General features: G+C 46.9%; 1 protein-coding gene across 1 annotated transcript; it reads left to right on the forward strand.

The window, feature by feature from the left end:
- The first annotated feature begins 22,462 nt into the window (after positions 1-22,462).
- Positions 22,463-26,205, forward strand: ATP6V1G1 (ATPase H+ transporting V1 subunit G1). The gene is made up of 3 exons (XM_056352180.1): positions 22,463-22,620; positions 23,889-23,989; positions 25,427-26,205. Exons 1-3 carry the CDS (start codon positions 22,539-22,541, stop codon positions 25,598-25,600), a joined length of 357 nt encoding a protein of 118 aa, XP_056208155.1. The 5' UTR covers positions 22,463-22,538; the 3' UTR covers positions 25,601-26,205.
- Positions 26,206-26,421: the final 216 nt, after the last annotated feature.

The following is a 26,421-nucleotide window of genomic DNA, read 5'->3' on the forward strand; positions in this document are numbered from 1 at the left end:
CAAAGGACATGGAGCCTGTTTGTGGGGGTTGATTGTCCTTAAGTGTGAAGTCTCTGGAGTAGTGGTGTAGGGCAAAAGAAACATGCACATGCAAAAGGAGCCAGCCTTCGGGTGCAAGCTACTGGCTCCACAGAACCAGGCTTGTTTATATTAACTGTGGAAATTGTAAAGCGAGTCCAGTATTGTCACATAGATGAGCTTTGCGGCAGAGGAGCACTAGGTAGATTTGCATGTGAAGTCGCAGGATGCTTTGACAGAGGGGAGAGCACAGACTCTTTATGCTGGGTGTTGCCCTTATGCATGATCTGGAGTCTACCTTGTACATGGCTGGTACAAATCTATGCCTCCAACCCTGAACTCCCTTCCTGCTGGGTACATCACCTCCCCAGCTCAGTGGCCTAATTAGTCTCCACCCTTCAGGCAAAGACTGCCTCATACTGAGCATCTGCACACTGGAGCCTTGACTTCTCTAGAAGCTACGGCTGAGGCACCCAAGCCAGTGCAACACGTGGCACATGAGCAGTGATGCTTACTCACAGCTGTCACTGTGGTTGGAGAGTACCAAATAAATCTGGGGGAAGTACAGTCCCTTTCTGAAGAGCTCTCTTAATATATCTGACAATTTCAGAATAAGCCTGAGCATTGCAGAGCTCATTCACACAAGTTCAGCCTCCCAGCAGGTGGGAAATTCAGGGGCTTCACTCACACCGAGAACTGACAAACTCACACAGAGCTAATCTAATTTGAAGACATTTACCTAATTCAAATTAATCTAAGTCTGCTACTTGTGGAAGCCTGTCAGTCTGGCAGGATTTATAGGCTGACCTCTCGACTGCATTTTCTGCAGCAGCGGAAACCCAGCTGGCTGCCTGCAGCGGTACACACTGTCCCCGCAGGTTTGCATCAGGGGCACAATTCAGCTCAGTAAGCAGGAGAACTCAGCATCAAGGTCTGATTTTACAGATGTGGGGGAACAAACTGTGTTCTGGGGAGAAAGCAGGGGTTATTCCTTAGAGCCTCTCACTGATGCTATCTCCTTTCCTGTGCATCTATCATCATAGAGACTGTCCTGTGTCCTGGGGACAAGTGCAACACAAAAAAAGTCAGCTCACTCCTGCTGTGACAACCCTGAAACACTGGCAGAGCACCGGGCAATTCTCTCTTCCTCAGACATTTTCACCACACCGGAGGTCTTGCACTGCTGAGAGTTGTGCTCCCTATGCAACCATTGCCACAGAGTTTTGGGGTCGAGATTATTTGCCAGCTTATGCTGTGGGAGCCTGGAGGTGAGCAAACCTTCCCATGAGCATCTCTCCTGCTAAGGACGATTTACACTGTGTGTCCTGCACTTAGAGAAGTAATAGGGCTGCAGGGTCACTCTCCTCATCATAAGCATCAGCACTCATCTTCTCCAGCCCACAAACCCATCTCTCCCAGGCTGGAGAGGGATGCTCTGTACTTTATTACCACACCGTAAGAAGGCAATCAAAAGAAAAGTCAATGAGGTACTAATCACTATTGATTTGTAGTATATAAAACAAATACCTGCTGCCATTAATTAAATGTAGCAGGTCAAAGGCATCTAATTAATCACACCAGCCATTTTTCTTTTTCAAAATTAATTTCATATCATCAGGGAAACTCTAATAGATGTCAGCAGACTGACCTCTGGCCCGAGGAGCATGGCTGGCTGAGCAGCTACAGCCTCAATTCCCTGCCAGGACCCACCACAGAACAGCAGCCACATCACTGGCAGGCCAAGCATTGCTGATGGGCTCCACGAGGTTGCACTGAAAAAGCCACAGTGAGGAATTGGGAGCATGGATGGATAAGAAGAAAGGCCAGGGCAAGTTTGAATCTCTGCAGGCTTTTACTTGTTTGCTTCCAGCCCCAAACCCCATTTTATTGTAGAAATTAAGCATCTGGGAGAATACTGGTTTTAGCAAAAAACCTCTTCTGAATACTGAAAGTTCTCCTAAAGTGAAAAATGGCCAATAGAAAACAGATTAAAAATAAATAAATCTCGAGTTGTCATCGCATTTCTGAAACTCCCCAGAAGAGAGAATAAAGTGCTCAGACTTCTGTTAGGGAGACAACTATGAGGGAAACCCCCTACCAACCAGGTGTAGGCACTGCCCTGGTCTGGCCTTGAGACACAACGGACAGCAGCACGGTGCTATGCCGAAGCCTGAGTAACTCCAGCACATCGGAGGGTGTTTCTGGCTGCACCGGACAGGCAAATGGTTTGGCTGCCAGTAGAGGATAAGACTAATTAAGGCTGCGATCCCCTGACTCACACAAACTAATGCCCATGGATAGATATCTAATGCTCTCAATTCCTGCTCATTAGCACAGGCAGCAGAGACAAGACAAGCATGTTATGTCATTGTTTAAATCCTGTCACATTTCCCCAATGACTCTGATTACATTTTTAAATATTTATTCTCCTCTCCTGAGGCAGGACTGGCTTGCCCTGGAAGCTCTGAACCCAGCAGATCTGCTCCGAGCAAAGCTCCCACACATGGCAATGACGAACTGATCCCCAGCCCTCCCCTTTCCCAGGTCCTGAGGAAAGCAGTTCCCCTGGTACGAGCTTTCAAGGCATCGGCTCATCCTCCCCTGATTTTCAAGATTACTTTACATCTCAGACAAGAGTTAAACAGAATGTTTTCTAGTTGCTTTTGCATAAGGAAGGAGAACCGCAGCAGTGGACATGCGAGTAGGTGGCTGCGCATCTTGGTGCATGAGCAGTCACACTCCAGTTAAATAAGCATAAAACACTTTTGCAGGCACAAGAAGCAGATTTTTCAGGTCAACTAGCAGCAGGACTGAAAAGAAAATATTTATGGACACATCTTTCACTAATCAGTACCAGCTGTATTTATACCAACCCTCCTTGTGCCCAGAGTGTGGCTTCAGCCTTTTGCCCTCCTGAGTCTTCCCTGCCCTCATTGCCTAGCGACCCTGTTGGTGACAGGGTGGTTGGAAGGGTTATAGCTCCCCAGGGACCCCAACCAGCCCGTACCCAGTGGCTACTCGGCAGCAGCATCCCCCGGGAGAGCATCGGGCAGGGATACAAAAATCAGCCTTCATCCTTTGAAAGCCTGAGGCAGAGCACATCACACCACTAGTCACAAGCACAGCTCCTCCTGTCCAAGGGGAAAGAACGTCCCCCACTGAGTTCAATGCAGGCTGGATCCAACCCATTCATTCTTCCTAGGAGCAAACTATCTCCACGATAATTTTACAGAGGCTACAGAGGGAGACCTGGGCCAGGAGCATGAGGGACAGCCCAGTGCTTCCTTGCAAGCTCCCAGCCACAGATTCAACCCCACAGCACATCCACCCCATCACACTCTTGCTTTGTTTCCCCAGCTGGGCTGTAGAATAGATGGTGTTGTAGGTCTGAGACTTCTGCGGCCCTCCCTTTAGCACTGCAGACAGCACCGGCAGGCACTTGGTGAGTGAGGTTTTTACTGCAGGATCTCCCAGGGGAAGGGCTGAATTGCTTTTGTTACAACAGTTGTGGATTTCAAATCTTGCATATCAAAGCAGGGAAAGGAAGAAATAACAGAAGCCTGGATGGAGTCACATCTGCATTAACAGGATGGGTTTACACTAGATGGCACCTGATCTCATAATTTTAGGTGCAAAGAATAAAGCCACCAGGATTATTATACTGAATGATGTTATTCTTTTACCAGGAGCTGGCTTTGTGGCCCTCCCTGAGCTCCCAGCAGCAGTAATGCACGAAGCACAGCTAGCCCAGCAGCCAGCGCACTGCTGTGAATGTTAAACACCCTTTGCATAAGCCCAGTCTGAATCTCTTCCGAGATGCCGAAGTACCTGGGTTTGCTCAGCTCAAGCCACTGTCAGAGTGCCCAGTCTTTCTTCAGCAACTTGCCAGACGGGCTTCATCTAACCTGAAGAGCCACCTTGCTGTGTGCAAGCAAAGGTGGTTAGAAGGGCTCAATGATTTACCTTGGTGTTAACAGGCAGCAAAACTGCTACAGGGCTGTAACATGGTTAATCCAGCAGATACCACCCACTCTGAACACAGCACTACCAGGACAGCCACTCAGGCACACGAGGACACTAGCTCTGCCACAAAGCCCAAGATGTGGCACAGATATGCCAAACCCAGCTGCAAGCTCAAGCCCCTTATCCCAGCTGCTCCCTATGAGGATACGGACAGCACTGTGATAACAGCTAAATTAGACACAAAGACCCTAACCATGATCTTTACAGCACTGGTGCACGAGCAGCCCCAGGACCTGCCCACAGAGGCAGGTGTGGATAGAGGGTTTGCAGGAATCACTGCTCCACACTGCACATGGAACGATTCAGTGACTTCTCGGGGGGGGGGGGGGGGGGGAAGGAAACACTGCCATCTGGGAAGAGCAGAAAAGGAGGCTTGAGGCTCAAACTTCAGGCTTGCTCCTAATACAGCATCCTCTCTCCCTCTGTCATCAAGAGCCAAACACACTGAAGGTGCAAGCTGGCTCCAGCCCATGGGCAATTAGTGACCATTCCCTGAATTACCAGCCTGACCCCCAGCTAGAGCTGCCCAACCCCACCCAGTTTCTGCCCCTAAATACTATTGCTGAGATTCCCAGCTAAATGAAAGATGGTAAAAACTAAACAAAAGCTAAGTGGGTGAGTGAGGAAGTGATCCTTCCACAGATCGGTGGATCTGCCACCAGCAGGTCTCAGCCCAACATCACAGTCCCTCGCCTCGACTGTTCTACCTCTTAGAGTCTACGCTGGGCTAGGGAAGAGAATTCTGCTCCTGGTAGCTGTGCAGCAGCTTTGCAACAAGTCTCAGAGTAAGGTCACTATCATGCTGCTCTGAAGACATTCACAGGGAAATTATTCTGCCTCTCCCAAGCACAGATAGTCATCGCTTCAGCAGGAGGCAGCAACTAGATTGCATGAGATAATTTAGTAGCTGACATTAAAAACATCTCATTTAGCCTGGAATAAAAATATCTTCACTCAGCCTAAGCTATATTAAGATAACTGAATTTATAGTAACTTCTGAATAGCTGCTCACCTGAGCAGTTGAATGAAGATTGCCTCCTCCAAGCCAGCACCTCCCTGTCATCATGTCCTTGCTGGAAATCAGAAATGACAGCAGGGACTACTACAGTAAATGGATTCTCATGTGGCCTAAATCTTCCTCTTTGGTACAACAGATTTAATTTTCCAGCTTTCCTATATGAATTGCTTTTTACCTTCTTCCTCATGTGGGCCCACAGCCTTCAGCTAATAAGGAAGAGCAGATGAATTTTGCTGCATCTCAAGCAGCTGTTGCTCTGTTTTGCCTTAATGCTGTGCTGTAAGCAGAGCTACGACTAAAGTGATTGAGTTAATAGTATCCTGAATGAGACAAGCAACAGGGAGATGTAATGGGATGCAGTGAGGAGGCATAATATAAGCACTGGTTTATCTGACAAATTCTGCAGTTATACATCCTGTGCTCTGCTTTTCACCACAGCCCATCAGCAGACAGATGAAAACAATTTTTGCATGGCATAAGCAAAAGAGAAGCAATCAAATCCTTGTTCCCAGTGCAAAACTCAACTGCAGAGGTGCCATTTTCTGTAAAATTTGGAGACCTTCATAATAAAGGAAATACAAAAAAAATGAAGGTACAATCCTTGTCCAACCCCATTTTTGTGGCAGCAGCTGCTCCAAGGTGTTTGGGACTCATTCAGGCACTAGCCCAGGAGAATCTCCTCCCAGGCAAAGCAGGTGAAGGAGTCCTGACTTTCAGCAGCAGAACCAACAGCTCTGTGCACAATGATGCTATGACACCCCCCTCACCCCCAAAATAAAAAACCCCAAACCCAACAAAAACTCCATGACTGCAAGGGCCACAGCCTTATGTGGCTTTAATTTCTGATTGCCCATCTCTATGCTTTTCCCCCTGCCATGATATCTGGAGCTGAAGAATCACAATTTGCACCCCCCCACCCCCCCAAAAAAGCTTCTAGCAGTTCAAGATCTCTCACTCTTTGTAGCTGCTCTACTAGAGGGGACTCCCCTGGAGGTGCACATGTGCTGCCCCAGCTCTCCCACCACACTATCAGCAGAACACTTTTAGAGAAGAAATCCTGATCTAAAAAAACCCTCCTGGTCTGAATCCCAGCTCTGGGCCAAAGTCTACACAGAGGCAGGAGCTGGCTGGTCTCCATTTAACATTTTCTTTAGCAGCTCTAAGCTAAAGTCCTTCAATACCCCAATCTTTCAGATCCCTTCCAGAGGTGCCTTGGTCTCTTTAGACAATCTGGGTACCCAGCTCATGGTTAGTGTTGCTCCAGTTGTTAGACATATCTGAACGTAACTCCTAGTTCTGTTCCACAAGGATTTACTCTGATGCTTTATGGGTCAGATGCTCCTGGAGGCGTCAGACAGAGGGACTTCCAGCCATGAGGAAGTGCAGGACAATCTCACCTGGTATAAACCACAACAGCACCCTTGGCTGCAGCAGAGCTGCCTGACCTACACCGGCTGATGATCTGGCCTGAGGACCAGACCCCAAAGGATTGCAACAACGCAACTGCAAAGGCTCCACAAACCCAAGCTCTATGTGTTCGTGGACTGCAAGAAATACTGACATACCAGAGCAAACCTGGGGGGCCATAACGGTCCTTCTGGATTTGCTCTCTGGAGCTCAGCAAGAGAAGTCAGAGAACATTTGGCACATGGAGCTAGATACTAAACCTACAATAAGGATGTCTGGGCTTGTTTTCCAACTTTGAGACTAACCTAGTTTGAAAACTTAGTTCACCTTCCTTTCCAGGCCTGATTTCTCCCCAGTTTGCACCTTATAGAATCATTTTGTCCCTGTACAAAGCATTAACCCAACCAGAACATTTTGCTCACTTACATGGTTGTCACATTTTAACATCAACAGAGGGGTACTTTCAGCATCACTTAATGAGGCTTTTCTACCTCACGTTAAAACTTAGCCATAAAACTTGCAATGAGGATAAAAAAAGGAGAGCTGCCAACTGACAGGCAGGGAGACAGACAGTACCTGACACCCTCCACTCCCTTGGGCACAAGCAGGAGGGTTGTAATGACAACAACACTGCCACACCAGGGCTCCAGCAGCCCTCAGGAACTGAATTCACATCCCCTGAAGCTTCCCACAGCTCAAGGAGGGTTAAAACTCCATTCCTGCTCTCTCCAGCCTCCCCTCAGCGTGCCTGCCCCAAGCCCCAGCTCACCTCCTCAGGCTCTGCAGTCACCAAGGAACTTGCTTTTCCCCAAATCCAACACCTTGTGCACAAGCCAGTACAGAGAAGGGAACAGCAAAGTTAAGAAGATAAGAGTGCATTTTCACTAGCTCTATTTTCTCACTGCTTTGAGAAGATCCTACTCTTAAACCAGAGCTCCCTACAAAGCCACCTCTTCCAGCCAACAAAACCCAAGACAGCCACCACTCTCCCACCCAAACCCAGCCAATAGTTGCTGGCTACTGCCCTGCCCTCTTATACCCCCCAGTCGACTTTTCCCAGGTGCTCTCTCTCTACTAATAAACATATCAGGGCTTGCCACCACCTGAGCTCCTTGCATTCCCTCACAGGATTTCTGTGGGAGAAGATGCTGTGTTTTGAGAGCTGTTGACTCTCTGGACAAAATATTCTGTGGAAATGAACTGCTGGTGCAGCTGGATGGCCGCTGCTCCATTGCTGCATGGCCTGTGCTAGATGTGGGAATGGTTCCTGTTCCCTTTGCTCATTTAGCTCAAAAGCAGCTCTCAGAGCTGCAGAGGTATCTCAGATGGGGTGGTCCCCATTTACAGCTTGCAGGTCTCTTTTCTGTGCTGTCAGGGACACAGAAATGTAGCGTTGTCACCAAAATCTCGGAATGAAGAACTTAACGACACCAATGTGATGTAGATAAGCAGACACTTCATTATTGACTGCTGGGTGCAGGAGTGAGTCCTCTCACGATCAACGCACACCAAGTTTCAAAATCATGCACCATATATAGAACTTTTTAATGCATATTCATTAAGTATTCATGCATAATCATAGTATTTCTGGAAAATCATTAACATACTCTCCTTCCCATATCCGATTCTGCGCAGTAAAGGTTAGAAAGGTCTAGAAATGGGTCTGGGGTACGATTTGGGTAGGTGGTATATGAGTCGGTGATTGCGATCTCCCCCTGCCGGAATTACCTTTTACTAAAGTTCACGGTTTCTTGGGAGGTAACTACAATTTGTTCCAGTCGACTCTCCCCAGTTCCCATTAATTCTATATTCTGACATTTCAATACACTTTCTACATACAAAAGACTAGTCAAATACAAAGAAATCTGTAAAATCCCAAATTTGTTACCTAAGTTTTAAACAATGATTCTAGCCCATTCTTCTGGCCTTGGTACGGGACTGTACAAAGGATTTCATAGCAGCTTTTACTGTGCAACTACAAGTTTCATTAACATATATTTCTTATTCCAAATGATTTTATAAAATCAAATAAAGTTAATTAATTCTAACATTAGCAGATCTGTAACAGCGTGGCCAATGTCACCTTGGCTTCCCACCCTTCCTGCTGGCTTCTTGTGGCATCTGTAGCCTTGCTGGCTCAGGACATGCCCTTCCTTCCCTGGGGAAGGGAAAATATATGCCTCCCTGCGCTAGTTTCAAACAAGGAGCTTGCCAGTGACAGAAAGTTTCCTGGGTTTTGGCACCCAGCAAAAAAATTAATTTGCCTCTGAGAGTGGTCAGTGCCGTAGCTGAGGCTGCAGCTTTGGTAGCACCGTGCGGGCTGGTAACGCAGCATCCTGCGACCCCAGGACCTGCACTCCCTGCAGAATGAGCCCCGCTCCACAGCATTTAGCTCTGTGTGTTAGGAGATAGAGCCTAGTGTTTGATCTAGACAGCATTTTTTTTTTTCTGGTACAAACCAGGGCATTTAAGTGGTAAATTAGATCCATCTGGGATATGTATAAAGATGCAAATAGATCAGAAGGCTGCTAGCATGGTTAACCTTGGAAGTTCTGAACTACCATTTATTTCACTGTTGACAGGGGACTTTGCAAGGATTACAACAAGAAATGCTAGAACAGTAGGCAAAAAGAAATCTTTTACGCTATCAGAGCTATCTGTGTCTTATTGTAACATGAGTGACTATGGCCTTCCAAGCCAGCAGGAAGTTGTAGAGGACTATTTTTGTCAAAACCATCATTGCAAATACTGTTGAATTTCCTTTGGCCTTCCAAGAACCAAACCCTTTCCTTGATTTGGGTCATATGGATCAGGGACACATCCTCCAAAATAAGGTTTGCCTGTAGTGTTGCACACTTAACTACCAGCCTCCTGCAGCATGGATCTTCTGTTTTCCCCAAACACCAGACCCTTTTCACCTCTTTCTCATGAAGGTGCAGGTAGGAAGCCCAACATTGCAGTAGGCTGAGGGCTTGCTCTTGCTATGATCAGCAATCCACAGCAGATAGGAGCTCACCTCTAAGCTGTCGCTTTAGGACAGTGCAGGAGCAAATCCCAGGCACTATGGTACTGTGGCACAAGAACAGCAAAGAGGCCCTTTTATTTGATATATAACATACAACCCTTTAGAACAAATTCAAGGCAGAAAACACTTAAAGCCCAGATTTAAGTGGAAAATAGCATGAAAGTCAACATGACTAATGATCTGACAAAGAACATGTAAGGCTAATTTAGTACTTCTTCAAGTAGGCTGCTTGATTTAATAGGTACCAGAAAGGCATTAAATCAAGTAGGTGCTCTTTGGTAAAAGCACATGTAGTGAGGCTATGGTGGGAAATTTTTGGTGAAGTTGAAGCAAACAGACAAGGAGGAAAACAGAGGATCTGGTGAAAGAAGAGATGGTAACAGTCACTGACAAGAGATCACTGACACTCCTGATTGCAAGGAGCACACGGATAGAGTTCCTTTAAGGACTGATTTTGCTTAATAACTCCTTAATTACTCTGGCAAAAGGGTAGGACTGTGCAGATGAAATGTCCTCCCTTGCTTTGGTACTCTTTCTCCCTGTGCTCCACCTGGCTCTGACTGCCCTGGGCAGCCCCACCTGGGGTCTCTACCTACCAGCTTTCACCTCTTGGCTCAGGAGGTGTATTTAAGCTCAGCCCTTTACTCAGCTTGTGTTGTATGTATGAGGTGTGTGGGTTTGTGCTTTAGTTCCTTGATCTTTTGTTGATGGACTTGTCTGGAAATCAGTGGATTGTGAGCCAGCCTAGAGCTCCTCCTTTTCTTGTGCAGGTAATGTGGCACTTCACCCTTCTTGGTGAGGCTGTTGCCTTTTCTTCTCTGTTCCCTTTCCCTTGTACAACAGCCTGTTTTGCTGCTGCTAAGGCTATAGCAGCAGCCTCATGCTCTGAGGAGCTGTGATGCTGTGGCTGGTTGCTATGGTCATGTATGCAATATGATGTGACAAAAAAAGGTAGTAAGTAATTATCAATAAACTGTGTTGTCATGTGAAAGACTCTGGAGGCTAGACAGAGTAACAGTAGTAGTTACTAGATGAGAAGAGGCAAGCTGAAAGAGTGCATTAAAAAAAAGTGTTGCTCCACAAACTTCCTTCTTACCCTAATGCTGAACACATCACTCCTTTATGCAGCATCTGTATTTTTGGTGTTTGCCTACAGCCAGATTCAGTTTTGCAGAAGAAACTCTGGGCCTTTGATAGTGGATGAAATGCTACCCAGTAGCCTATTAGCTGAGACTGTTGCTTTGTTGCATACCTATACAGGTACCAGAAAACAGATGCTGTCTCCTCTCTTGTTTCTCGTGTCTAGGTGTCCTGTGTGAGGCATGGGGTTTCATTTTTGCTGACCTCCTGCTTTCCCAGAGGATGCCAGAAGCTAGCTCTGTCTGGTGGCTAATGCCTGGAGCAGCTTGTGGACTCTCAACCACTCTAGTTTGTATTTGTGGGATAGTGACCAAGTCCTTTCACAGCAGCAGTTGCACTTGTTTTATTTTATCCAGGCAGTGTTGGATGCTCCTTTCGAATAGCCGATGTACAATGAATAACCTCATGTTTTCATATGTAATTACAGTCTTCATAGTCTCAATCAATAAACACAATGAGCTTGAACAGTCTAGTGCTGCAAGTTCTTTAAAATCATATCCTCTATTAGGGACAGAAATCGATAGTACTTATTCCAGTTTAACAGTGATTATATGCTAGCTACTGCAGAAAGTCACCAGCAATCGGGAAGGGAGGACTGGTTTTTTTTGTGTATAGCACATCTGCCCTGCTCTACAAATATTAGTTTTTAATTAAAGTGGATAAAATGCTTTAGAAAATGCAGTGTGCTTGCTTAAATACCAATCGTCATTCATGGGAAAGGGATTTAAACAGGAAAGTCTGAGCATTTTGTAATGCAATATGTAGCTGACTGCATAAGGTATCTCACTTAGCTAGATGCAATTCATTCAGTGTCAGCTCCAAATCACATGTGCTTTCCAAAGTAGAGGGAGAGGAGGAAAAGGCTGTATGTGTATATATATATACACATTCCGTATAGATCTCAACTGTCTGGGTTTGATAACAAACACTTTTACTAAAAATGGTTGAAATCACACAGAAAACAAACACAATTGGGAACTAATCACCTTACTATGCCAGCACAGTGCTTCCACCTGAAATAAGGACCACCAGGGATTTTGTCAATTATTAAACAAAATTCCAGGTGTGGACATAGCAGATAATTGCTTTGAAAATTTGTGGCAGAAAAATGTCACTTTGAATTTTATCTGCCAGAGCACTGTAGGCAGACAAACTGCAATAGTCTTGACTAAAATCCCAGGATTTAGGGTTCCTATACCAGCAAGCTTGGGTCAGAACTGAAGGGGTGTGTTTTTTTAACCTATCACAAAACAGTAGCAAGACCAAGTTTCCTAGAGCTATGGGCAGGCTGTCTGCGGTAGGAACAAGTAAAAATTTCATCTAATCTCTCTTGCTGGGCTGGCTGAAAGGAAGCTGGAGTTTGGACTCTGGCAGAGTTCTACCCAGGAGCAGAATGAGACTGCAAAGAGAAACTCCTCATGTTTCTTTCCTTTTTTATTGCAAATTCACTTTATTGTGTTTTATGTTGGGCAGAACAACCAACCTAGCAAGTAGCATAGCAGGAACTGTGCTGCTGGTGCCAGGTAGGCTTGATGTATACTGCTCCAAAGGGACTACTTTAGGCTACATCGAGAGGGGGGTCATGAAATCGGTGTGATTTGGATATAAAGAGACAGAGGCTGTATAGCATAGGACATCGATGGGCTCTGTCTCTGTGTATTACTAGGAGGGAATTCAAGGCTCGTACACCACTCAGCGCTCTTGTAGACCTTGGTCTGTGGTGTGGCTCGGCAGTGAAGAACTGGCAGCGTGGAGCTAACTTACTGCCCAGGCTGAACAGCTGAATTACAAAGTGTGTTACCAGGGAAAGCAGGTGTTTGTCTGCTGTTATCGAAGGTCTGCTGCTTCCCAGAAATGTGGGGAGTGTGAGGGTCGAAGGATGGCTGCTGCGGCATCAGCTGATTTAGTGTGTTGCAGGAATTGGAAGGGAAACAGCATGTGCAATTTGCACAGAGTTAGACCTAGAAGGATGTAGATTCTAGTAGTGCTAGATGCTAATGAGCATTTTCTTTCTGCACAAAAATGAATCCATGGAAGTCTTATGAGAATTAATATGTAAAAGTTGCAGCCAAGTAGCAGAAGTAAATAACTCTGTGTGTTAAAACTGCAGCAGCACCCAAAGGTCCTAGTGGGAGACTGGTCCTTATTTAATGCTTCATGTATGCAATAAAGATGTGAACAATCTGGGAAGAATTTTTTTTATGCATGTTTGACCTCCACTTGATTGTGCTATTTTGCTACATAAATTAACCAGAAGCTTCCACTGAAACAGATGTGGGATAACTCAACAGTCCATCCTTCCCTAGTAACGCAGCATCAGTGCAGTCTTACCAGGCTGTGACTTCTGTCGTGTCACAGTGGTGACTCACCAGTGTTGTGTCTGGGGCATAAAGGTTACTAAGCACAGAAGTAAAAGGCTGCAAAAGCGGACTTTTGGCAAGGTACCAAGCGTAGGTGTTTCAGACTTTGCTTGTATACAGATGCAACTCAGATCATGGATTAACATGTGGCAAGCTAAGCTGTCACCATTTCAAAATGTTACAGATACGTGGGCAGGTGTAGTGCAAGTCTAAAAATGATGGATCTGTACACCAGGAGTGGCAAATTTATCCCTGGATGAATCAACTGCACTTTCTTATTTTTTTTCTAATGCCTGCCTCTGGATGCCCAGGCACAACCTCCTCATTTGTAGGCAGCTGCTGGGATGCACACTGGTCCTTTGGCACCTTGGGGTTCATTTCATGTGTCCATCACCTGAGCAATGCTGATATGAAGTAACATTCTGAATTGAATGCAGCTTTACTTTTATAAAGATGCCTCCACTGTTAGAGACTCCCTTCTCTGCTCATTCTGCTCTAGGTACTGCCATAATTTCAGCCATACTTGTACTAGTAAGAGTGAGCATTGATTTTTAGGCATGGTTAAATCTGCACAGCTCCCGTGTACGGGCAAGGCCTAACATGAAAGCTTAACCCCCTCACTGTATGTGGTTAGGAGCTTTATTCTGAGAGTCTCAGAAATGGGATTCTCACTAAGTGGCACTTAGTGTCGTTGGTAGATGCACAAATGGTTTTAAAAGCCTGTTCTTGCGTTGCTTGAATATTTCAACATCTCTTTGTGAAGATAATGTGGGTTTATCAAATACTGTTGAATCACTTTGGCTTAGTGGGAGCCCCTCTTAAAGCTAAATTCCCACTCGTGCAAACCCTCGGGGTCTGTTTGTTCACAAACGGAGGTGGGTACAGAGCACACAGCTGTACTCCGGCACTGCCACCGGCGCTAGCCCCTGCACTCCCTAACTACCTTCTCTCTACGCTTTGGCGTACTGATTGCAAAAGGAGTGAAAAGATCAATCCAACAGAAGAGCCTTACGGGGGGAAAGAGCAAACTCATGCATACTGGCAAAACCCAAGTGATGCTTTTAAAGCCCTAAGTAAGCAAAGAAGTCTTTATAGGAGCATTGTTCTGCCTCAGGCATTAGGAGTGCTGTGAAATCTGCCTGAAATCAATAGGTTTTGTTGATCCGTGCTGTCAGGGCTTGGATCAGGTTGAGGGTGAATACAGAGCTATGCTGCAGCTACAACGATTCTGCCTGTCATGCCAATGGCTCGCTGTTGCGCTAACACATTGCATCCTTCTCTAAGTAATTGCCTGTGTTCATGTATCATGTTATTATCTGCAAGATGAATTTGTAGCCTCTCTCGGGATCCTGTGTCTCATCACTGGCAGATTAAAATAATGGATCACTCTTCCTCCCTCCCCCCGCCCCCCATCCTCAGTTCCTGGCAGCAAAGTGAGGCTGCAGGGAGCCCTGTCTGTTGGGAAGAGCTGCCAGGGCAGGGCTGGGGAAGCTGGATCCAAGGGGATGGCCTTTATATCACGGATGTCCAAGAAGCAGTAAGACATTTTAACCATTTAACTTGCAAGTTCCTCGATGGGAGAAGAGTGCTGCAGTGACTCAGTGGCTCTGGGGATGGCAGCAGAGCTGAATTACTGAAGAACTGGAAGCTGTTCTGCTAGAAGAGGTTATGGGAAGGAGCGACCAGTCCTCCCTCCAGAAGTGAGCCTTGTCCCTCTGGACGCATTGCTGCCAAGGCTGGGAAAGGGAAAGTTCTCCTACTTGCTATCTCAGTCTTTTCATGTCCTGACTCCACCACCACTGCAATGTGGATAGGCTTTGAGATACCTGATCGGCAAATCTCTGGATTTTTCCTGGTCCCAAAATATCTCTTATGTAAAAGTCTCCTTCTGGGAAGAAGAAGGTAGTGAACAGGGTGCAGGGGAGCCTTGTTGCCACTCCCAGTGGGTTTCAAAGCCCAAATGGGTCACCACAAGCTGTCTTTCCTCAGATGTCACTATTAATACAGGCCAACAGATAGCATGGTACCAACCTATGCTGGCTCAATCCCTGGATGTCTTAGTGATCTCCTTGGCTTGGATTTAATTTTTGTCACTGGCTATAAATTATTCTCACATTAAAGCAGTGAGCTGTGGCCCAGCAATTTGAATTGGATGGCTGGATTTGCTTTGCCTTATTAGCAGCAGCAGTTGGCATTTCTTGTCCCATCTGCCTATATGAAGACTCCTGCTCAACCCTTAGCCTCAGTACAAGGAGCACAGAGCCGCTGCATAACTCCTTACGCACTGGAGAGCCTGCCAGGGCAGAGGGCCGTGAAGGGGTCTGTCTGCTGTTTCCCAGTGCAGATGAGAGCTGAGGGAAGGGACGTGCACAGGGGAGTTCTGAGCTACAGACAACACCTGAGCACCCTCCTACAGAGGTGCTAATTTTAAGTGTACTTGAGAGCATCCAGGGGATACCTGGAAGTGAAGTAAGTCCTGGTCTGCCCTGGGACTGGTGTAATGTACACAGTACTGATGCCTCTTGGCGTGCGGGTGCTGACTGGGTGTAGCAGAGGACTCTGGGTGCTAATCCCAAGCCTAATGGCTATTTCTCTGCTGCTGTTCCTGTGTCTGTGGATAGCATTGCAAATTACCACCTGAAATGTTCCCTGATCTTATAAATAGCCTGCATCAGAAGGAGGCACGTACTTTCCCCCCTCTTAGTCGTGCTCATCTCCAGCTCCTTCGTGTGGATATGTGCACTGCAATGCAACAGCAGATGGTTAATGAACCTCTCTGGACAAAAGGTGCAATCACCAAGGCAAGACAATAACTCATCTTTGCTGTGTGTGAGCAGGGAGGGCCCTTCCCAGGGCTCACTCAGTGTTTCCTTTCTGGATCAGGAGATGTGAGCAGATGACTTTTATTCCATGTGCAGGAGTTATTCACTTGTGCCTCAAAGGAAACGAGAGTTCAGTTTTTAGCTGTGACTTACATTGAGTGAGATTTGGTTATCTGATGCTTTAAGGTTCTTCAAACACTGCAGCGCAGTGAGCCTTGTTGGACCCCTGTTACTGCTGCTGGGTAGACAGCTGGATCCAGTGGGATTGTGCCTTGAGCAACACCCCAGAGTCTGCATTCAAAGGGCTGCCCACGGAAACCTGCACGAGCAAATCCAGGGAGCTCAGGGCTTTCAGATGCAGGTGGAGGCAGCCCATCACTCACAGTTCAGTATATCTTGCAGGCTCTGGATTGCTTGATGCTGGAGTAGCCACGCTCCTGCCCATGTCCTTCATGCCCAGAGCAGCCACATCTTCTCCTGGCTCCAGGCCCTGTAAAGTCAGTTCCAAAGTCTTCTGAAAAGGACTGGCGGGTAGATGGAGGTGGGGAGGGGCAGGAAATTAAGATGAAAACTGTCACGTGTATCTAAATCTTAAAGATGTAAAAGCCAGCAGCCTTCTCCTCCTTTGTCTTCTGCATTCCCAAAATAGTTTAACCAAATGCTGTTTAGCCTTTTCCTGGGTATTGCTCTCTGCTGGAGGTGGTTATGGTCCTGTAGTCAGACTCGCGGTTTTCCAATGCATTAAAAAAACCAACCACCCAACAAACCCAGGCTACCTGTATGTGTATGAAGATGATTTATTGTTCTTGATAACCAATTTGTTACTGTGGTTGTTTCAGGTTAATCATACTATTAATGCCCTGAAACCTACTGAACTGCAATTTTATTACACAGAGCCCAAACTCTGCTTCCATGCCCCTGCTCATAACACAATCAGGCAGATGATTGCAGCCTCTGCACTAGCAGCTCTGTAATTCAGCAAACCAAATGGCCTTGGGCTTGTTTGGTGGTGGCCAGCTGCTGGAGAACTCATTTTGGCAACAGAAGGCTTGATGCTGGGTGAAGCATGAAGCTGATGGATGAGGCGATGGAAAAATAGATTGATTTTTATTTTTTTCCCTGCAGCTAAGAGCTGTCTGGAAAATCACAATGGAAACAAGTGGGATGGAGTAGGGTTTTGATCTGGGGAGGGAAGAGCAGTAAGAGAACGAACAAGGGGGTAATTCAGGTAAACTAGGCAGGCTTGATTCTGCAATGAACTGTGCCTTTGATAATTAAGAGTAAAAAATGGGTATACAGTATTGCCAAAGCAGGCCAGCAGCCTTTGGGTCTCGTTGGTCAGAAATATTGGGACCATGGCAGGGTTGTGCTGGCTGTTAGTCTATTTTTGATATTTTCCTGTAGCCCTGCATGAGTGGATGGGGCTGGTAATCACAGGGATATAGAGCTGAGATTTTCAAAGGCATTTAGTCTAAATATAGGAACTGGTTATTAAGATTTTTCCATGAGTTTTGTAAACAAATTAGTTTCACTAGGTAGCTATCTGCATGCATAGGTGCTTATATACCTCTGAAAAACCTTACTGGAGGAGCTATTTGTTGTCAGATTTCAGGCTCCAAACTCTGCTGAGCTGAGAGTGAGGAAAGTTCCTCTTCCTGGAGCATTTAGTTGAACTTCTGCAGTGAAGGGTCTGTCGCTCCAGTGACTCTTTATGGAGAAAATCTGTTTCATTTCTGCTGGAGTCCTGTAGCTGCCTGATGTGAGCAGTCCTGTGAGGAACGTGCACATCGGCAGCTCTTGTTATATATCATATCAAGCCCCAGAGGCAAGCAGGATATTTGCTAGAGCCCCAGACTCTGTCACTTGGATGCTTTCCAGAATCACTTTTGTTTGAACAAATGTTTGAGACTGATCCCCCAGCACCCACATTATCTTCCCTTGTGGCCTAGAAATACATCAGCTCTCCACTGCTTGAAGCTGGTTGGCGTCACTGCGGCAGTGTTTTGTTGTCACATTTTTCCATTTCTCTAGAGCCCGTGATACACATCCAAATTAAACTGAGGCCTCAGCCATTTTTTTTGATATTTCCAAGCAATATTGATAATGAGTCTTATACTGCAGTGTGTCATTTATTCAAACATCTCTCAAAGCACCAAACAATCTACGTATGCAGGGATTATTTCATCCATCACTGAAATTCAGCCACCTGAAAGTAGTGGCTGTATCGTGATACACAATGACTTAGAGGTTTGGGGCTGAGAAAGCTGAGCTGAGAAGCCAAAAGATCTTTTACGGCAGGGAAAACAGTACTGGGCGGTGTTTCTTCCCAGTGGAGCAGGAGTAATGCTCTTGTTCTTGCAGAAGCTGATGAAGAACTGGTAGTTGCCTTCAGCAGTCAAAGCTTTGGTGCTATCCATTACAGGAGAAGCTACTTAGTGTGTAACAGGACCTGCTGTGTTTTGCTGTCATATCTAAAAATCCTGGTCCAGACAGCTTGTATGCTGTATGGATGTGGCTGAGTCCATGACAGCTAACACAGTTGTGCTCCCTAATGCAGGCATCTCCAAGGCTTCACAGACATTGGACACACCATCTCATAACCCTGAGGCAACAGCCTCATGAGGAGCATTCAGTCACTCATCAAACCATGGATTAAACTTCCCAGACATGTCCCTTGTGAAGGACACTTGACCTCTGATTAAGAATGGGCACCAGCAGATGTCAAGGAAATAGGAATGGAGATTTCTTTTGGTACACAAGGAATCCGTAAGGTCTACTGATATTTCATCACAACAGAAGAATACAGAAACAAAGTTGCCAGCTTCCCTGACTTTTATGAAAAGATTCTGATTTGTATGCAACTGAGACCTCAGTTTGCTGCTACAGGTGGTGAGGCGAGGGTGGGTTTGTGATGCCCGGGGATGGGGCCCTACAGAAGATGCCTTGCAGCAGGGCACTGCCATGACCTGGTTGGTCCTTGGTACCATGCTCTGACAGCAGCTGGTTAGTGTTGAGGGACCATGTTCCTCAGCTGGGTCGGAGTGTGGGAGCCCAGCAGAAAGGGCTGCAGTGCACCTCGGTGCAAGAAGATGTGGCTCTGGGAGAAAGCAATCCTGTGAGGAGTACCTTGCTTGGTGGGCGAAGCTCAGGGAGCCTCCAGGGTGCCTGGCAAACGATTGAAACAAGCCTAGTAGCACCCCAAAGCTGCTTTTCCCAAAGGGAAGAGTTGATACCAGAAGTATGGCTTCTTGAACTGCCTTTTAAAAAAATGAGTTCTTACAATATAAACAATATACACTGTTCTTACAATATAAACAAGAAATATATAAATAAAGTCCATTCTTCTGGTGCAATTCCATCACTGGGTTACTCCGGGCTTTCAATTGTCCTTTATCACAAAGACACTCCAAATTAAACATGAAGCATTCTCTCTTATTTTGGGATATTTGGGGCAAATTCTTGGTGTAGGTCAGGTACAGCCAAGCAGTACTGACTTAGCACTTTGGGGTTTGGTTGATTTTTCTATGTGAATTCTATTGCTATGTTGTACTTAGATTTCTAATACTCAGATAATAAATTTAAAATACCCCTCCAAACTATGAATTCTAATTGATAATTATTCATTGGTAGTCATTTAATGATCAGCCAATGATCATTTATCAACAACCACCAGCTGCATCCTCTCAGTGCCTCAAAGTGATTTGTGTTAATGAGTTAAACCTCAGAAGAGAGAAACCAGTTCAGCTACCAGGCGTTCAACACAAACCTTTTAAAGAGTAGGCAATTGCACAGCGTAACAGTTTAAGTCAGGGAATGGAGAATAATAACATATCAAATTGAAAGTGCAGGGGAATTTAGAGAGGAAAAATGTAATTACTTGATCTGGAAAGAAGCCAGGCACAATGTTTAAAATCTCATTCTTATGAAATGTGTCTTGGAATCCTTAATGACTGCAGGATCATAAGATATAGCACATGTTTTCTGTGCTTGGAAACTAAAAGAGAAACAAAGGCAAAGGAAAATCTGTATTTATTTTTTTTATTCCTAATTCTAGAAACATCTTCTCTTATTTCAGCAACCAGTGTAACATATGCTTGGAGTTATGACCCAGTGTAGAATGAAAGCAGAAAAACGAAAGACACCAATCCAAAATGGAAATCAGTCTTCAATGTTTGCAAGAAAATAAAAAAGCTTTTGGAAAGAGAAAGAAAATTCATTAAGAAATGTGCTTAACTTCATTTTCATTAATGAGACCTGTGGAAACAGCCAGTGGAAATGTTTTTATTTCCTTCAAATTCTGCAGGACAGTATTCCCTTTCTGGAAAGAGCCGTGAGGCCAAAGTCACCCTCTGGCCCTGCGCACCTCCTTTCTCCTTGGGCATCAGGACATTCCAGATCCTGACAGACTCCAGATATGGAGATGGTGTTTCTAAAATATTAACCTTTCCATGTTGCTTAAATATCTTAGTCTATGTTTAGCCAAAAGGCTGGAGCCCCGGCCCAGCAGGGCGAGCGGTGAGGATTCACATGTTTGAGGTGTTGGCTGGCCTAGTCCAGGCAGGGCAGCACCAGAAGAAGCAGCTTTGTGCCAGAAAGATTTTAGCAATTTATTTTCCCCATGCTAGAGAGAGACACTAGCCTCAGCCTTCTGAAGATATTTTTCTTCCAGTCTTTGTTGATTGTGAGGTACATAAAATTTAGGATTAGTCAAGTTTATGGTATTAAGAAATCAGTGCTGGACAAATAATGGGATGCTTGTACCAGTTTGAGCAGTAGCTGCTTTCTCTGTAAGAGCGAGTGACAAGCTCATGTACAATGAAAAAAGCCAAGTTCAGAAGTACTTAAGTACTTGTGATACTAATTAATTATAAATCCATTTCTGATAGAATTAAAGCCATACAAGCAGCTTTTTTTTATTCATGCAAATGTAGATCTGAGGATTGGAAACATTTTTTTTTTTTTTGCAACAAGTGAGAAGTGATTTTTCAAAATTTGAAGTGAACTGAAAAGTTGACCAGCTTTTAGATTCACATGTGCTTCATGTGACACACACCATGAGGTTTCAATTAGCTTTTGAGACATCTCAAACTAAAAAGCAACACAACAAACAAAAGATTGTTTTAAATAGAAATAATTACCTCCTTGTTTGTTAACCAAAATGAAACTGCTGAAAACTTGTTAAACGTTTTTTCGTCAACCCAAAGCTGTGCTTTGAGAGGGATTTTTGTCTGGAAACTTAGTGCCATCATAGCTGGGGTATTTTGGGGGGCAGAAAAGGGCAGTGTTATCCTCGTTACATTACAGACAGAAGCAGCAAGTCTGAAAATCACAATCGCCCTGGAGGGAAATAACACCCTGATGCGCGCTGTGACTTCAGGGGAGAGCTGGGCCGGTTTGGGTCCCTCTGCTGCAAACCTGCTGGATTCACCGTGTCCCCTTCAGAGCACCCTGCTGGAGGCGCAGTCTGTGGGTTCAGCTCAAGGGCTCTAATTAGCAGCAGCAGAACACCTCTTGAAAATCCAGCAGCAGCTAATGAGGATGGCGAGTATCTAGCTGGGAAGGGGACTGATGGGCATCATCTGAGGGCTGCGGGAGAGTTTAATGATTGTGTGGCTTTTGCAGGTGAGGAGACAGGAGGACAGTGGCTCCTCAGGTTTGGAGTCGGATGAGGAGACTCGGATCTAGGCTGTTTCTGTTGCGAAGGAGCCTGGCTCTGGCCCAGCTGAACCCCACCAGGTGTTTTGGCTGTGGCATGTTTTGAAAAAGCCACATTTTCTGCCCTTTCTGAGCTCACCTATCACCTGCCCGGCACCCAGGTTGCATCCCCTTGGCTGAGCCTGCCCCACTTGTGGCAGATGATGTGGGACCGGGTTTGCTGGGTCTCCCTGTGCCCCACCAGCACAGCGGGTGCCACGCAGACACCCATGTGTCCCTCTGCCCCCCGCAGCTGCCCCCGCGCCGACCGCCGGCTCCCAGCCTTGCTTCAACCCCCCAATTTGCCATCAGAGCTCTTCTCCCCACCTTTCATCTTTTTTCATTGAAGCAAATCTAACACTCGATGGACAGGCCCACTAAACCCATTTAATTGCTGGGAGATGAAGGTCACCTTGCTAGACACTCATAATTCCTATTCCGCACTATAAATATGCATTTGATTCACTGCCTCCGTCCCTTGCATGACAGGGAACTGAAGCAGCGCACCACGACGGCCCCCCGTTCCCCGCCGCAATGATGTGAGGGCTGCAGCTCTGGTGCCTCCTCAGAGCAGGATTATTCGGCAATAATTGTAATTTATGCTCTGGAAGTGGTGGGGGAGCCGTGTACAGGGCTTTAAATCACCCCCGGGATGTGATGGCCCAGCGTTGGGGTGAGGCAGGGGGTGTTTGGCAGGGCCTGGCACCCTGAGGGAAGGTGGCCCTGGATCGTTATGCATTGACCCCCCTCGCCCCGGTGGCTCCGCGGGGGGCTGCGGCCCCTCGGCCCGCGCTGCCGGGGGTGCCCGGGAGGAGGCGGGCCGCTAGGTAAAAGCCACGACACAAATAAGGCCCCGCCGCCGCCCTGCGGGGCTCTGGGGGCGCTTTCCCGCCAGCTCGCTCGCGGGCGGGGCAGGGGCGGTGCTGCGCAGGCCCCGGTGGGCGGGGCCCGTGGCGGGGCGGGGCCCGTGGCGGGGCGGGGCCCAGGCCGCGGTGACGCTGGCGGCGGCGAAGGGCCGGGAGGGCGCCGTCATGGCGAGCCAGTCGCAGGGCATCCAGCAGCTGCTGCAGGCCGAGAAACGCGCCGCCGAGAAGGTGGCCGAGGCCCGCAAGCGTGAGTACGGCAGCGCCCGGCCCGGCCCTGACCCGCTCCGCCCCACCGCGGGGCGCTGGGGGGCCTGCAGCGGCGGGGGTCCCCGGCCTGGCCTAGCCCGGCGCGGCCGCCTTAGGCCTCTCAGGCCTGGCCGCCTCGGGGGGCTGCCGGCGCGGCCCCGCCGCGGGGTGCGGGAGTGCGGTCGGTCTCCCGGAGCTCCTCGGCCGCGGGGAAGCGGGGGCCGCGGGGGCCGCCGGAGCCCCCCGTGCCCCTGGGGGACCCCTCCCCGCCCGGAGGGGGTCGGGGTGGCGGGGAGCGCCGCGGGGCGCCCAGGTGTCCAACCGCAGTGGGATGTGCCCGGGCAGCGGTGCGGGCCGGTGGCTGGAGGGGCCGGCACAGGCCTCGGAGGGGCTGCTGGCTCCTGGCCCGGTGGGGCAGCTCTCTAGGAGGGGATCCCTGTCAACACCCTTCATGGCAGCAGGGTCTTCAGCTGGGGGATGCTGGTGCTTATCTCTTTCTTTCCTATCTTTAACTTGGTTTTTTTTTCCTTCTGGATGAAAACAGTGTATTTGCCCGTCAATGGTTAGACATTTTATAGAGCAGAAAGAGCTACTTCTTGGGGATCCATGTTAGCTTTTCCTGTTAAGCAACAGAAATCATGTTACAAAGATCCCCCCACCTTTACAAATCTCCTGCTTCAAGCATATATACATTTACTTATTTTTTAAATGAAGCTGCCTTGTCTAGTGGTTCTACCCCGTGACAGTGTTGCAAGAAGCAGACTGCTGTAGTTCACTCTAATGATGATAACCTCAGAGGGGAGAATATGGTGGAAAGTCCAAGAGGGGAAGTTGATGCCGTAGCCAGTTTTTCTATTGCTTGCACAGTTGGCCTGCTGCAGAACTGAGCCTTCATGTTCTTCTGTGCTCTTTGGGATCACTCAGATGGGCTGCACGCTCCCATCAGCAAGGCCGGACCTGCAGGTTGCCTAATGCATCCGCTGGCTCAGAGAACCTCTTCATTTCTCACTGGTGGAAGCTCACTGTGTGGCGAGCTTGGTGGTCGTTTGGTGGCACACAGGGTGACCTCGTGCTGCGGAGGTTGGCTAACACCTCAAAGCTGTAGGGGCTCCGAGGGTGTGCGATGCCCTCCTGATGCATCCTATAGAAGGGGCTGCCGCAGTAGCAAACGCTGTAGTGGCTCTTGTGCATTGGGTAGCTGGAGAGGTGTGGGGGAATATGCTTTCAGTACTTTCTCTTTGTTTCATTTGGTATGTTCTTTGAAAATAGGAAAGAATCGGAGGCTGAAGCAGGCAAAAGAAGAAGCCCAGGCAGAGATTGAGCAGTACCGTCTGCAGAGGGAGAAGGAGTTCAAAGCCAAGGAAGCAGCGGTTTGTTTTCTAGATCATTCTGTTACCTACCCAACCCCTTAGCCTTGTGTTTAGGGTTACTGGCCCTGAGAGCAGCCCTCAGAATGGAACGTGTTGCCAGCAGAGTACTTCCCTAACTGCCTTCCTCTGATGCACAGCCACGTGTCGCAACAAAAAAACAGTGGAAGTGAATCAGAACATGGTGTGTTGCATCTCAGCAGCCAGAACTATTGACTGGTAGGGAATTAGCTTAATGAGCTCGTGTGTTGGCTAGTGCCCTGATGGGTGGCAGCCTCCCAAAACCTGCTGTATGTAGCAGCATCAAAAATATACCAGGCTTATTCCCCCGTGACAAGCTGTTTTTTGTGATGCTAACGTGGTAGAGACCACTTGCCTCATAGATGCTTTGCTGTTGCTGAAGCAGTTGTAAGGCTTGTATCCTGCTTAGCAGTGTTGCCTGCTGTGTCCCAAGAGGTGTGTTTGCCTTTCCTTCTGAGCAAGAGGAGGTGCTACCAAAAGGTGCAGAACTGAGGCCCTTCACCAGCTGAGGTTGTTTCCACTGCCTGTGGGCCTCTGTCAGTTCTGAAATCTTCAGAAAATGGCCTGGCAAGCCTCCCCTCTGTCCATCTTCCGGTTAGCACAATACCACCTCCTCTGTTCTTCTGCATAATAGGCTTTATGTCAGTAGGTCAGGATTAATTTTTTATAATTGCTTGTTAGCTTAGTTCACTAGGCATATGGTATCACATGCTTCCAGGCTAATAAAGTGAACTTCACTGCCTGTCGGCTGGGTTTGTTTTATTTATCCTTCTCCAGAGAGAGAAGCTCTTTGAATTTCAGTCCTAGGGTACTAGTCTCTTTCAGCATGTTTTTTCAGTGCCTTTTTGCACCCACACCCCCCTCTTATGGGGGTTTCCTCTCTCTGCCCTTGCTCATGGGTCAAGAAGGCATTGTAAGCTGTGAGAGACTCTTGCTGTGTGTATCACGTGGCCCACAGTCCTTTTTAGGAAGGCAGAGATTTTTATATATTCTGCAACGGTAAAAGCAGTAGGGTGATGTGAAGACTGTGTTTAAACACGGGTGTTCCTTTTCTTACACTGTATAGTACAGTAGTGCCCAGGGGTTCCTGGTTGCAGTTGCCAGTGCAGCAGGACCTTTACTGCAGGCATTCTTCATAAGCTCTTGCTTTAAGGTGCTAGATAATGGATAAAAGAGGATAAAACGCATGGGCTGTGGATGAAAGGCAAGCTTGGGAGAGTTTAGTGGGGAAATCTTGAGCAGAGAATCCAGAAATACTACTATTTTTAGTTTTTTTTTAAGTTCAGTTCTTTCCCCAGCAAATATTAATGGTTGAGATGCACTGAGGCAGTCCAGAATACCAAAATTCAGAGCTGGGCATAGTGTTTCCTTTGTCAAAAAGAAAGCATGTGAGCTTTCTCTTTCCTTTGTTATTTGTAGGCACTTGGATCTCATGGCAGCTGCACCACTGAAGTTGAGAAAGAGACCCAGGAAAAGATGAGCGTAATCCAGCAGAACTTCCAGAAGAACCGTGAGGTGGTCCTTTCCCAGCTGTTGTCACTAGTGTGTGACATCAAACCTGAGATCCATGTGAATTACCGCATCAATGGGTAGTAGTGGAAGAAGGAATAAGCATACTGGAAATGCTGGTAGTAACATCTTGAGCTTGAGGTGGAATGTACAGCTCTCAGCCATACCTTAACTGTTCCTCCTGTAAATGTGTTAAATTATTTCAGTGAGTTGTAGGTCATCAGTATCTTACTGGAGTTCTGTTAGTTTCTCTCTTGACACTGATTCAGAGCTTATTCAAACATTAAATGGCCATGTCTCAAATCTGTGCTAAGTTATTAAATATACATTCAAGTTGGCACATCAACTCTCCCTTTTTATGTGGGTGATATTCAGTGAGAGGCTTTTCTCTGTGAAGTAGAAAGGAGAGAGATTCTGGCCAGGTTTAAATGGAGAGTCTGTGTCAGTAATTATTAGATCCATATAACTGTATTCTTGTTGACCAAAATGCATTTTTTTGGTGTGTTGTTAAACTTTGTACAGGGGTTAAGCCTTGTAAGAAGAATTCTGTGGCTGTACAGTGCTCACTGATAATTTTCAGGTGCTTGAGTTTCTCTGTATGGAATATCCTCTGTATATTCTGCTGTTAGCTTGAGTTACAAGTCTGGCACTATGACACTTGAAAGTAAAAACACTTATTTAACTCCAAAGTCTGCAGTCACTCTTGTTGTTCCTGCTAACTTGTTCTGAGTGCTGTCAGGTTTCTGTGTTGCATGGGAGTTTGGACTCATAAAAAAATCAGTACTTAATAGTCATTCTTCATTTTTTTTTTAAAAGAGATACAGCAAGTGTCTGAAGGTCGTTGCAGGTAAGTTAAAAACCCATTACAGAGCTCCTCCTCTTGGCTTCAATCTGATGTGTTACCT

This window comes from Falco biarmicus, chromosome 9 (genome assembly GCF_023638135.1).
Source record: "Falco biarmicus isolate bFalBia1 chromosome 9, bFalBia1.pri, whole genome shotgun sequence".
In the NCBI taxonomy this organism is placed as follows: domain Eukaryota; kingdom Metazoa; phylum Chordata; class Aves; order Falconiformes; family Falconidae; genus Falco; species Falco biarmicus.